The sequence below is a fragment of the Prionailurus bengalensis genome, chromosome X (assembly GCF_016509475.1).
Source record: "Prionailurus bengalensis isolate Pbe53 chromosome X, Fcat_Pben_1.1_paternal_pri, whole genome shotgun sequence".
Taxonomy (NCBI): domain Eukaryota; kingdom Metazoa; phylum Chordata; class Mammalia; order Carnivora; family Felidae; genus Prionailurus; species Prionailurus bengalensis.
Genome location: NC_057361.1, coordinates 102,358,615 through 102,372,547, shown reverse-complemented (window position 1 = coordinate 102,372,547; position 13,933 = coordinate 102,358,615). Strand labels below are relative to the sequence as shown.

At 36.4% G+C, this 13,933-nt stretch overlaps 1 protein-coding gene across 7 annotated transcripts in view; it reads right to left on the bottom strand.

Moving 5' to 3' along the window:
* STAG2 (stromal antigen 2) overlaps positions 1–13,933 on the bottom strand; it is a 138,355-nt gene that overhangs the window by 81,873 nt on the left and 42,549 nt on the right. For all 7 annotated transcript variants that reach the window (XM_043570617.1, XM_043570621.1, XM_043570619.1 and 4 more), the window contains 2 exons: positions 4,816–4,959; positions 685–763 (listed from right to left, as the gene is read on the bottom strand). In XM_043570617.1, coding sequence (XP_043426552.1) covers positions 685–763; positions 4,816–4,859 — 123 coding nt within the window. In that variant the 5' untranslated portion in view covers positions 4,860–4,959. The remainder of the gene's footprint in view (positions 1–684; positions 764–4,815; positions 4,960–13,933) is intronic.

Here is a 13,933-nt window from a genome sequence, read left to right as displayed (position 1 = left end):
AAGAAACAATGATGTATTATTAATTTCAACTTTACAGTAGTGGAAATAGATAATCAAAAGATATTTGACCCAGGGGCACCTCGGTGACTAAGTCAATTAAGCATTCAACTCTTGATTTTAAGCACCCAACTCTTGATCCATGGTTCATGGATCAGGTCCTGCATCGGGCTCTGCATTGATGGCACAGAGCCTGTTTGGGATTCTCATTTTCTCTCTCCCTCTCTCCTTCCCTCTCTCTGCCCCTTCCCAGCTTGTGCTGCCCTTTTTATTTTCTCTCGGAAAAAAAAAAAAAAAAAAAAAAAAAAAAAAAGATATTTGGCCTAGAAGCCAAAGAAACCATATGTGTTCAGAAGGTTTACCACACCAATCCAGGAAAAAAGCATTTTTAAAAGAGAATATCTATCTGACTGGGGCTGCAAGAGTCAGTCAGTCTGACTCTTGATTTGGACTCAGGTCATGATCTCATGGCTCATGAGTTCAAGCCCTGCATCATACTCCACATTGACAGTGCAGATCCTCCTTGAGATTCTCTCTCCCTGCCTTTCTCTCTTTCAAAATAAATAAATTAAAAAAAAATAGAATATCTGAGATACAACTAAAACTATATGTGTGTGTGTGTGTGTGTGTGTGTGTGTGTGTACAAATGACCTTAAGAACCAAAATAAAGTTATAGTCTGTACATACCTTTCCTTTGCCTTGCTTTTGGTTTTTTCCTTCAATGTCTTCAAAATCTGTGTCAGAAGAAAAATGTGTTTCTGACTCCCTGTGACAGAAAGATAAGCAATTATTTAAAACTTTCCTTATAGGGGCATCTAGGTGACTCAGTCAGTTAAGTATCTGATCTCTTGATCTCAGCTCAGGTCATGATCTCATGGTTCACTGGATCGAGTCTCACATCGGGCTCTGTGCTGACAGCAGGGAGCCTGTTTGGGATTCTCTCCTTCCCTCCATCTCTGCCCCTCCAGCATGCATGTTCTCTCTCAAAATAAATAAATAAACTTTAAAAAAACAACAAAAACATTTCCTTAGAAATACAGGTGGAATTTAGGGCACCTAGGTGGCTCGGTCAGTTGAGCATCTGACTTCAGCTCAAGACATGATCTCACAGCTTGTGAGTTGGAGGCCCACCTCAGGCTCAATGTTCTCAGTGCAGAGCCCACTTCAGATCCTGTGTCCCACTCTCTCTCTGCCCCTCCCTCACTTGGCGCACTGTCTCTCAAAAATAAATAAAACTTTTTTAAAAAACATTGGTGGAGTTAATAATTTTTGCCATATTTTCTAACAGAAAGGTTTGATTTATTCTTTTCAATTAATTATTTTCAATTAATTCTTATTCATTAAATATAATGAAGATGCTTCCCCAAAGCATCATACCACAGCACATTCCCAAACATAAAATTACATAACTACAAAAACAATAATCTAAAACACAAATATCTAAACATTTTTTATTTTGTTAATTTTAACCAAAATACAAAAACAAAACCAATGGTTCTCAAAATTTTAACCCTAGGAATTGTGTTCTATTGTAATGGCTGGTTTCATTTTCTGATTGAAACACCATTGTGCTCAGAAAACTGTATTTTAACACTAAGAACTAGATGAACTTAATATTAGGGAATTTTAGCAATATTAAGGATCCTCTGACCACTCCTCTCTCACTCAAAAAATATTTGTATATCTAAATATAACTATACAAAACATGTATTTCTGAAAGGTATATATAAAACATGTTTACAAACTAAGCCATTTGAAATACAGGTATGCTAATTGATCAAAATCCTTTTTGAAATAAAGAGGTGGTAAGCTATATAGTCAGGAGAACTGATTCTAGTACTAAGAAACTGTGTGATCTGAAACAAGTGACAATCTCTCAATCTTCTCATCTACAAACAATGTATATGCAAGAAAGAATGAAATCTCTCAAGTTTCTTCATTCTCGTACAAGAAGTAAAGTTGTCCTTTATTTTGGAGAAGGTGGGGTGTTTTGTATTATCTGGATTTTCATACACATGAGGAAGAAGACTAATTTAAATACATATGTGTAATGCTTCATATATATGTAAATATGGGTCTCTGTATCTAAATAGTACTAACATAATCTCATTTAAATGCTTAAGCCAAGGCATACTTGGAATTTGGGTCATAATGGATTTTAGGATTGAGCCACACCCATAAAAGATAAAAGTCTGCCACTCCAAATATGTAAACCTCGTACCAGTTTTGCTTAAAATAAATGCAATCAAAATTTAAAGCTATCTTTCTAAAGCTAGTCTTCTCTAACTAGATTTCTTTTATTTCCATTTTTATTGCCACAATAACCAGTTGTCCGGAGGCTATGAGGTAGGAATACTTTACATACGTATAATAATGGTTAAGGTGCTAGCAGGGAAAAAAATTACTATTTACAGCACTCAGATACAAAGTAATTTAAACAATGTACTGAAGATAGTGGCAATCTTAACTATCTCCTATAATGCTGTGAGGAAAGGGCTTATAATAAATACCATTTCCCAGAGTTAATGCACCAAAACCTAAAAGACTACTATAATATTAACCCTGAAAAACTCATGCCTGTTACATCTTAGGAAGATTGTTGTCAACAATATTCTCCCCACATACCTATATGGTCTTGCAAAAAAAAATGTTTTTAAGGATCTGCTGAATATAAATAATACTTCTTCCTTCCCAAGACATCTGTGGGACACCATCTCTCTTAGAGAGCTCAGGAACTGCAGTAAGTCTGCAAACAATAACTAGTCTTCACAATATTCCAATGGCCACAGAGTAATCACAGGCTCAATTACACTCCTAATCCTCATCTCCAGGCTATCCCAACTAAAAGAATGAGCCACTAGAGGTTTGATTACAAACTGGAAAACCTTATGAAGAAATCTGGAGTAATCAGGATAAGAGTCTAAAATATCCCCAACCAGAGAAGAAATATTCTTGAAAGTCTGTCTTCCTCCAGTGTTTTCCTCTGCTTTTAAGATCAAAAGAACACCACCACCTATCCTAGGTAAAATAGCCTATGCTAGTATGTTTATGGAGCATACGAGGTTAACCTTTTAGTGGCTTGAAATTTCATGAGTCATCTATCATATGACTGAACCACCCACTCCTTTCTCTTTACCCTGGCTCCCATCTCATCCCCCACCAAATAGTGCTATTCTACCTCCACAACAATTCCCACTTATCCATTATCCTATTTCAGTCCTTAATTACTTGAGATATTCTAATAGTAGTCTAGTTTATAATATGAACAGTCTTTTTTTTAATTTTTTTTACGTTTATTCATTTTTGAGAGAGAGTGTGAGTGGGAGAGGGGCAGAGAGAGGGAGGCACAGAATCTGAAGCAGGCTCCAGGCTCTGAGCTGTCAGCACAGAGCCCGACCCGGGGCTTGAACTCAAAGACTGCGAGATCATGACCTGAGCCGAAGTCTGATGCTCAACCGACTGAGTTACTCAGATGCCCCTATAATATAAACAGTCTTAATTGGCTCCAATATTAATTAACAATTTAAGAAATTTCCTAATTTTACAATAGTCAAACCAAAAATTATTTTTTCCTAACACTATCCCATATCCTCCCTCAAACAAAAATAAGAAATGTCCCTCAAGAATCTTAAAATAGAATTAATAAACACTGGGATTGAAGTCACATTAAAAAACGTACTTTGAAATATTGGCAACATCCCAGTAGACCCCCCATAGTCTCCACTGAAAATAATAAAGTTATTTCAAAAATGAAAACCTAGGAGCGCCTGGGTGGCCCAGTTGGTTGAGCATCCAACTCTTGATTTCAGCTCAGGTCATGATCCCATGGTTGTGGGATGAAGCCCTGAGTCTGGCTCCACACAGAGCATGGAGCCTGCTTAAGATTCTCTCTCCCTCCCTCTGCCCCTCTCCCCTGCTTGCGATCCCCCTTTCTCTCTCTAAAATAAAATTAAAATTAAAAATTTGTAATTTTTATAAATAAACATGAAAATCTATACAGCATCAAAAGTAGACACTGGCAACCATTATGTACAAAGGTATCTATCTAATGTTTTCACAATTTTTAGCAACCAAACTATTTTCAAATCAAGTCTTATAAAAATTCCAACAGCAAATATACTATGGTGTATATGTGTGTAAAGTTAAAGGGATCCAAAGGCAGTTTAAAGTTTCACTTTTCACTGAGGCACCTCAGGAAACTGCAGCTTAGTGTGAAAACTACTATTACATACAGTAGCTCAAATTCCTTCCTACATCAAATACTAAAAAGTAGTTAGAATAAAAGTTGAATAAGGAGTATAGGTAGCTTTTAGAACAAGGGTAAGAGAAAATACCTACGTTGAAGTTACTTTATGGACCACTAAGCATGTAATTTGTTTCTGGAAAAAAATATGAAGAGTATATCCTACCCTCCCAGATTTGTTTTATCCTATTATCATTGGATTTTCTAACAAAAATCTGATATTACATCCTAAATGCTACTACATGGTACATATTCCTTACTAATGAGAACACTGTACTTTTTAAGAATTTCACAGCACTCCCTCAAACAGTTTGCTACTGTAAAACCAAGTACAGATTCAAAGAATCACATGGCAAAATAATAAATTAAAAAATAAATTTAACACATAGTACAGAAAACCATGGAATTGCTTTTACAGAGACAAACCAGCACTGATATAAACTGTTTCAAAGTTACATGCTTATCTTCTATCTTATATGTTAGAACTTCTGAACTAACTTTAACTGAAATTAATATACTATATTTCCCATTTCGTGGAAAAAGCAAGTATTTAAAAATTTTCATAATATACTTACTGTAGTAGATTAAAATCAGTTGGTATTTCTGGAGCTGCTATCATTTCTTTATCATCTTCTGGAACACCCCAATGTCAGAAATATATTCATATATTTACGTGGGTAAAATGATGGTTTGCTTCTTTCTTCTAAGACAAACAATTCCTTTAAGGGAAGGGATGCCATATTTATTACAAACAAATGAAAAATATTGGGAAAGATATCCATACTCAAAAACTAGATCTCCAGGGCACCTGGCTGGCTCAGTTGGTAGAGCATGCAGCTCTTGATCTCCAGGTTGTAAGTTCTGGTATAGAGATTACTTAAAATCTTAAAACAAACAAAAACAAAACAAAACAAAACAAAACAAAACAAAACAAAACAAAAACTAAATTTCCCAGTGCCTGCTACTGTCCTTTAGTAAATAAGGATTTTTTTCCCCTTGCATTTGACTGCTTTTTCTAGATGTGGATTTGTTATAAACAGATGTAGCCCCACCGTAGCGACAACAGTTACAAAGAAAAAACACTGTATTACAGACAATTATTTTTAAATTTTGTTATGATTCTCTCTCTTTGGTCTCGGCCACAGAAACGAGAAGATGAAGGGGATGTAATCATTTGGAAAGTGTGGCAATAAGACGCACACATTGTGCCGCCACCGTGGCTCCACGGCCTACCACCTTCAGAAGTCAACCTGTGGTGGGGCGCCTGGGTGGCTCAGTAGGTTAAGCGTCCGACTTTGGCCCAGGTCATGATCCCATGCTTCATGGGTTTGAGCCTAACGTCAGGCTCTATGCCTCCCTCTCTCTCTGCTCCTCCCCTGCCTGCACTCTGTCTCTCTGTCTCCCAAAAATAAATACATATTTTTAAGAAATTTAAATTTAAAAAAAAAAGCCAACCTGTAGCAAATAATCCTGTCAAGGGGAAGAGAAAGTATAACTGGAGTGCCAAGGCTAAAAGATGAAACACCACTGGGACTGATCAAATGAGGCACCTAAAAATTGTATACTGCAGATTCCAGCATGGATTCCGTGAAAGAACAACACTTAAACCCAAGAGGGCAGATGCTGCAGCATCTGTTTCATCTTAAGGATTTCAATAATTAGTTACAAATAAATGTTCTGGTTTAAATAACTAAAATTTGTTATGATTCTCTAGCCTGGCTTAAAGAGATGTATGCCCTAACTAGGAACAGGATATGACTCTTTTACTGGTCCTAAAATCTTTATGACAAGTTTAAAACCATAATACAAGATGCCTAAAAATTCTGCAGCTTTTTGCTGATGATGTACCGTACAGTTAAAAGGAGCTAGCCAGCGGTGCCGGACTGGCCTAGTCTGTAGAGCATGCAACTCTTGATCTCAGGGTCATGAGTTCAAGCCCCATGTTAGGCATAGAGCCTACCTTAAAAAAAAAAAAAGGCAGGTTCTTCTATAATAAAAGAAGCAGCCCAAAGTCTTGCTTATTAATAAATAATGTCATGATAATACCACACTGTGTTGAAAAGAGAAGGGGAAAAAATGTTAGCTCTGATCTATTCCCTCAAGGAACTTACAATCAATTTAAATACCAATAATGTCATGTAGACAACAGATGATGCCATATGTGACCAAAATAAGTTTAGTTTGGCCATAGGAAGGATATTATTTCTAATTTTGAAGGTCAAAGATGCAGATCCTAAATGAGAAAATGATCTAAAAGTAAATGATAAGTCTGTCTATAACAAAAAAGAAAAAATAGCTCTTAATCTTGTGTGTAACTTTCTTTTATAATTTTTTTATGTTTTTCTTTTATTTCCATGTGAATCTAGTACTTGATGGCCACCTAAAGAAAAAGCAGATAAGACTAAATATATCTAATTAATAATAAACATTATGGGGCACCTGGATGACTCAGTCTGTTAAGTGTCCACCTGTTGATTTTGGCTCAGGTCACCATCCCAGGGTTGTGAGATTCAGTCCCGCATTGAGCTCTGTGTTGAGCATGGAGCCTGCTTGGGATTTTCTCTCTCCTCTCTCTGCCCTTCCCCTGCTCGCACGCACACATGCACTCTCTATGCTCCCCAAAAATAATAATGCTAAAATATTGCATACTGATTAACTTCTAATGATCTCTCCCAATAAATATGACATTATACAAGAAACTGATAATTCAATTTTTCCATTAATTTTAAGATTTTTTTTAAAGTAATCTCTACACCCAAAGTGGGGCTGAAACCCTGAGATCAACAGTCGCATGTTCTGCCAACCGAGCCAGCCAGGTGCCCCATTTTTTTCCATTAATTTTAAGTCTCTAAAAATCATAAATGGCTAGTAATATGCAATTAATAGAAATTCAAAACACTACATTTCCTAGCTCACTCTAATGAAGCTACTATGAACAGCAAAATAATGAGGTAATAAGAGAAACAAGAAGAATGAGTAATCCACAAATCAAGCCCTGAATAATCAGGGGTTGTCTATACTGCCACTCTGAGTTGATCTTTTTTTCTGAAGAGTACTCATATTGTAAAATCTTTATTTGGGTATGACCGTTAGTATGGTCTTCTCATTGCACTAAATCATGGTCCCAGGATTGTTCTCCTCTAAAACCACTAAATTGTTAATTTGGTTTTATTCTTATTGTAACCTAAGGAATTATCTAAGTAGCACACCAGAACTCTGATGCTTGCCATCACACGTAGGATGCACTCTAGCCTCCTAAAAATCCCAACTTATTAAAAAAAAAATTACTTCTTAAGAAACAATTTTGTTTTTTATAAAGGAGTTGGAGAAGTATAGAGCTAATAAGTTCTAACCAACACTAACCAGGCAATCTAGATGGCAAGATGGAAATGAAGTGCTTGTTCTGTCTGCCTACCTGCAATGTCCTCAGCCCTCCCCCAAGCACTTTATAAAACCAAACTTGCTGCATTCCTTAAATACACAGTTTTTAAAAGTAGTTCATAAATATATTCTCCTAAGGGACATAAAGAATGCATCAGCTCTGAAAAGCAGAGAACACTAAATAAAATAAGCATTATATGATACACTTACCACATTCCTCTAAATAGCACAAATTTCTAGTGTACAAGTTTTGCCAGGTCAAATTAATTTGTTCAGTATACAGGGTTATACTAACATGGATTTGGTAATTAGAAACCACAGCAAACACTAAGGAAAAATGGAATTTATGAAGATGTTAAGTCTCTCAGACAAGTTGTATTTAAAAAAATTTTTAGGGGCGCCTGGGTGGCACAGTCGGTTAAGCGTCCGACTTCAGCCAGGTCACGATCTCGCGGTCCGTGAGTTCGAGCCCCGCGTCGGGCTCTGGGCTGATGGCTCAGAGCCTGGAGCCTGTTTCCGATTCTGTGTCTCCCTCTCTCTCTCTGCCCCTCCCCCATTCATGCTCTGTCTCTCTCTGTCCCAAAAATAAATAAACGTTGAAAAAAAAATTTTTTTTAATGTTTATTTTTGAGAGAGAGAGAGAGAGAGGGAGGGAGGGAAGGAAGGAGAGAGAGAGCGTGCGAGCAGGGAAGGGGCAGAGAGAGAGAGAGAGAGAGACACACACACACACACACACACACACAAAATCTGAAGCAGGCTCCAGGCTCTGAGCTGTCAACACAGCACAGAGCCAGATGCGAGATTCGAACTCCCAAACCATGAGATCATGACCTGAGCTGAAGTTGGATGCTAAACCGACTAAGCCACCCAGGCGCCCCTACAAGTTGTATTTTAAAAAGAAATACCATGACAAGGTCTAATAGATTTAGAAAAAAATTATTAAACTCGCCAACTCCCTATCCTGGTTAAATATTTGTTCTAATAATTTTCTAATTATTAAAAATCCATCCAACCAATTAAAGGTATCTATACCATGTGCCAAATGCAGTGCTGTGCACTGGGGCGCACAGTGGTGAACAGGAGAGATCCTTACCCTTATGGAACTACCTGTACCAATAAACATGAAAATATATTTCTACAAGAAGGCACCTACCTATACTGCCACCTAATATTATTAAGCATAAATACCAAATTGCCTGTATCTGAGTTTTTGCTATTTTAATCACTGTCTAAATAACCAATTTGCGACCAAAACAGTTCTTCATAGCTCAAAACATTATACATATTAAAGCTGGTTTGTACTTCTTTAAGGGGAGGGGGAATCAATGGGTAAATGCGCACTGGGTTTTTTTAAGAATATAAACTTTTATCAGTAGAAAGGGCTATAATTTTTTTTATTTTAAATGTCTACAGCTGTATATAAAAACAGTTGCTTCCCCCAAAGACTTACATTAAAAAAACTTATAAACAAAGTCTTTAAATAGACTTAATAACATTTGTCCCAAGTGGGAAAACCCAAAACTGTAAGAATATGTAATGCTCAAATAAAAGTAAGAGTCTGATGATCAAACGTATCACACCATTTCTGGCCTACTATAGGTTACTAATTTTTTAAAAAATATGCTCAAAGATCACAAGGTGGAGCTCTCACCTAGTGTCAAGGAAAAACTGATTCTTATCACAAAAACTGATTCTGCAACTACTATAAAAGAGTTAACATTCCAAAAGCTTTGGAAGATAATTCACAGAAATGAAATTTGCTTTAGCTCTTAATCACTATGTTCCTTTTAAGAAAAAAATACATACAATAACAATTAGCTTCTGTTTCTCCTTACTGAAAACTAAGTAACACATTTGTAGACAGTTTGAATATACTCTAAAGTAAAACCATTTCCTTAAGCTCAAGTGTATTAGTATACTGCCATTAAAGGTTTGTTAAATACATTCACACATAATTATTAGAATAAAAGGTAATAGGTGATTATATATTTTCAATTCTATACATTAAATTCAAGTAAATGCTCTCAGTAGCACTTCTTTTGATATAAACAAAGATCTAAAAGCTAAAACTTGATCACCATAGCTTTTTCAAGTTATCTATAATAAATACATGTTTATGGCCTATTATTCAAAATTTGCATTCCATGTTAAATTCACTCAATAACAAAATCTTCGCTCACTTGTGAAAACCTGTTAGACTCCTATAACTAGAACATACAAACACAAATATATAAAAAATGTCATTATGTTTGCATAATTAACTTTGAATCACCTGCTAATAAATTCATTAAAATTACCCCCCCCCAAAAAAGTAAAAATATACAAAAAACATGTTTTCCTATGATATTGTTTAAAAATCTTAGAGTAATTTTGATTTTTTGGTAAAAGAATTGTTTCAAAGTTCTTTTAACTCAAATCCCAAGTGGTCTCAAAACACAAAGTAAAAAGCTCCAAAACAGAGAGCCATCACTAACAAGGTCCCTCAGAATCCACATATTGTTAGGGAGTGAGGGGAGCATTTAAAATGACTAGGTGTGTTATGTCCCTAAAAATGGAGAAATATTCAGCTGCTAAAGGCCAGCAAATTCAGCACATACAAACATGCTAATCTATTATCTTAACACTCTTCTCAAAAGGATTACATCCTTCTCTAAGAATCACATCTAAGAAATACATATAACCCTCTGAAATGCCACCATCACTATAATATAAACACTTAAAAGTAGGAACAACCTAAATGTCCAGCCATTTATTAACTTACGGTACAAAAACACAAATAATATAACATTCATTCTCTACAACTATTTATGATGACTGTGTAGCAACATGGGTAAAGTTTGATACATCAAAGCCCTCTATCAATGGATGCAATATTAACAACAACAAAAAAGCAGCAGCAAAGGAGAACAGTTAACATAGGGTGGTGGGATGCCTGTGGCTCAGTTGGTTAAGCATCCAACTCTTGATTCTGGCTCAGATCATGATCTCACAGTTCCTGAGCTTGAGCCCTGTGTCAGGCTCTGCACTGACAGCTCTGGGCTCTGCCCCAACAGTGGGGAACCTGCTTGGGATTCTCTCTCTCCATGTTCTGCTACTCCCTTGCCTGTGCTGCGCAGGTGTGCAGGCACACTCCCGCTCTCAAAAAAAAAAACATTCAAAAAAACCATCAGGATGGTGACAATATAGGTGATTTTCACATTTTTAACTCACAATTTTATTGTTAGTATGGAAAAGGTAAATTATGTAGGTGGAGATGTATTTTTTTAATGTCATCTTTTAAAATCTGAACTATCTGAGGAATTACAAAACTATCTCTGCTGATTTATTCATATTTCGGGTCCATAATCTCAAAGTATTTACAAAAATCCGAGTTCTATCACAAAATGATCTTTTTTTAAAAAGTAATCTCTACTCCCGATGTGGGGCTCAAATTCACGACCCCTGAGATCAAGAGTCGCATGCTGCACCAACCGAGCCATCCAAGCGCTCACATAAAATGATCATTACCATGTTCATCTACTCAAGGTTAGCAGGGAACAAAAACTTTTTGTATATTTTTTTAAAGTTTATGTATTTATTTTGAGGGGGGATGGGGCAAAAAGAGAGGCTGAAAGATGATCCCAAGCAGGGTCCGAACTGCCAGGGCGGAGCCCCCACACAGGGCTGAAACTCAAACCATGAGATCATGGCCCAAGCCAAAATCAAGAGTCCGACGCTTAACCAATTGAGCCACCCAGGCACCCCCAAAAACCTTATGAACATAGGTATGCTTTTATTGGCCTATCTACTTTCTTAGAAGCCAACTGGCAGGAGTCTATCATTTAGGTTGAGGTCATGAATGTTAAAAGGTAAACTAGTTCCTGCAGCAGAACACTTCATCAAAATAGGAAAGTTATTATCATTCCTTATGTCAAATGATACGTGGCAACTTTGAGTACATAGGGCAAGAAATGAAAAGCTCACCAAAAAACTGCTAATCGTAAATACTTACCTTCAAAAGAAGAAAATCTACTGTCCCTTTAATGATTAATAATCTTCTTAAAAAAAGATTTCTCCTTGCTCAAAAAGATGTTTTTCTTCCCTCTGTTTATCTCCCCAATTTCTGCTATAGTCTTCTAAGGAGATGACAAGGTGTAAAGAAATGACAAATCAAGCAATGATCATGTACACCCAGACCAGTAACAAAACTTCAACCAAAACATTTCTTGATAGCATACTCATATCGTAGCTACCACATGTATCATTTGCAAATATATTTTCGTTTCCATAAACCTAGATGGAGTCCTTAAGAATTTCTAGTGAAAGCACCTGCTTTAGCACAGGAAAAGGTAATCTGGAAACGGTAGGACTAGAAGAAATCTGCGCACTTCAGAGAATTAATGACCCCACCTACATTTCCTAATTAACTGTATGATAGGTCAAGTATCTGCCCTTACAAATTTAAAAAACAATATACAGAAGGAAAGAGGGAGGCCAGAAGTAAAAGGACTTTCTCAAATAAGTAGACAAACTGAACACAATGCCACGACACTTCAGAAACAACTTCTACTTCAGGAAGAGGGGAAGGAGCAAGCTGGGGCACAGTCTACACAGATATGCTATCACTACACATTGCCAGAAACTAAAGCCAGACAGAACTGGAAACATCCACCTGTTCCCCTCCTATTTTTAAGTATGTGATAGTAGGTGCTCAGCAATCTTGCTAGTTTCCTTGTCTACCCACATTCCCCAATACCTTCCAAATATGACTCCAGTGCTAAACACAATTAGAATCACCTAGCCCAACCTACATATTCTGCTTGCCCCAGATCTTGACCATCGATTCTGATTTCTGTAGAAAATCTAGCATGCCACTCCTCAACTTTGCAACAAATGAGTACTACCAGTTGGGGGAGGGGGGTGTTGGCAGGGGAAGGGGAGGGAGATAAGAAAAAGCTTCTGCTTTATTCCTGCAGACCCACTACTCTTTCACCCTGTACTCAGTTGTACCCTGTGTCTGAGTCATCCCAGGATCAATACCCTGCTTTGTTCTTGCTATAAATTATCTACCAACCCCATCCCATGAACTGGATTCCTGCCCAAAACCCACCCTAAAAACAGCATCTCTGTGTCTCTCCAGATGCCCTAATCTGAATGCCACATCGTCCTCCCATCTGTCTACCATACCGGCACTGGCTGCTGCTAGACACTGGATATCATATCATACCTGATATACTGGACATGTATCAACTATCTAATTCCAAGTCTGCTGATTCCCCAGTGTGTCCTAACAAGCTGCAGTTGACTTTTATAAATAAATATCAAAACAGATAAATATCAAAATAAATATCAAGCTAAACATCAAAACAGAATATTTGTTTTACCATAAACTATCACCTTAAACTCTTATCTCAGTCTGCCAAGGTCAATAGCTAAATCATGAGTAATTTTTAAAAATACTATCAATGCTCACTCTTCATCTAACTTATACCAGAATACCATACCTACCTTTCGACACTGAGTTAATTTAAAAATATATATATGCCCCCACTGACAGAACTTTCTGTATGTTAAGACATCATGAATAAACAGCAATAATTACAACTGGGTGTAGTGGCTATCAACATTTCAAAGGTGAGACCCAATTAGCTGATATAAATGAATATCTAGATCTGAAAACCAAATTTACAACCATGAGCTAAATTCATGTGTAAATACTTATAAATGGTATACAGTATAAGCACAGTACATTATCACCATCAAACCCACTTCACATTGAGCACCACTAGCTCACTGGCAGATTTCAAGCAACAGATAGCAAAGCAGATGTGATAGCAAAGTAAATGAAAATAAGGATAATCCTACCTGGATTTCAAGGGAAATCCACATTTTTATCTCACATATTCTCGGATTATATCAAAACTTTCATTTATTTATTCAAGGTAGTACAAAAAGTATCTAAATGAAATACTGAGTGTTTATTAATAAGTCACAGGAATATGGAGATACAACTGTAACTAAGATAATTCAGTTAACAAACAACAATAAAAGCAAAGTGTAAACAAGCAAAACCACTCTATAGAGGATAATGGGAAATTTTAATCTAAAATGTTTATTTTCAGTTACTACTAGTAAGCACAAAAATATTGTCATTTTAGTATGACCAGGAAACACAACATACAAGCTACATATTTAATATTTTTTGTGCCTTCTATTTCTGCTTAGATAACAACCTGTTAAAATACCTAGCATTAGCATCCACTTGATATAAACTGCTAACCTTTCTACTAACACCCACAGTATACAATTCATAGGCTTGAATTATATTTATAT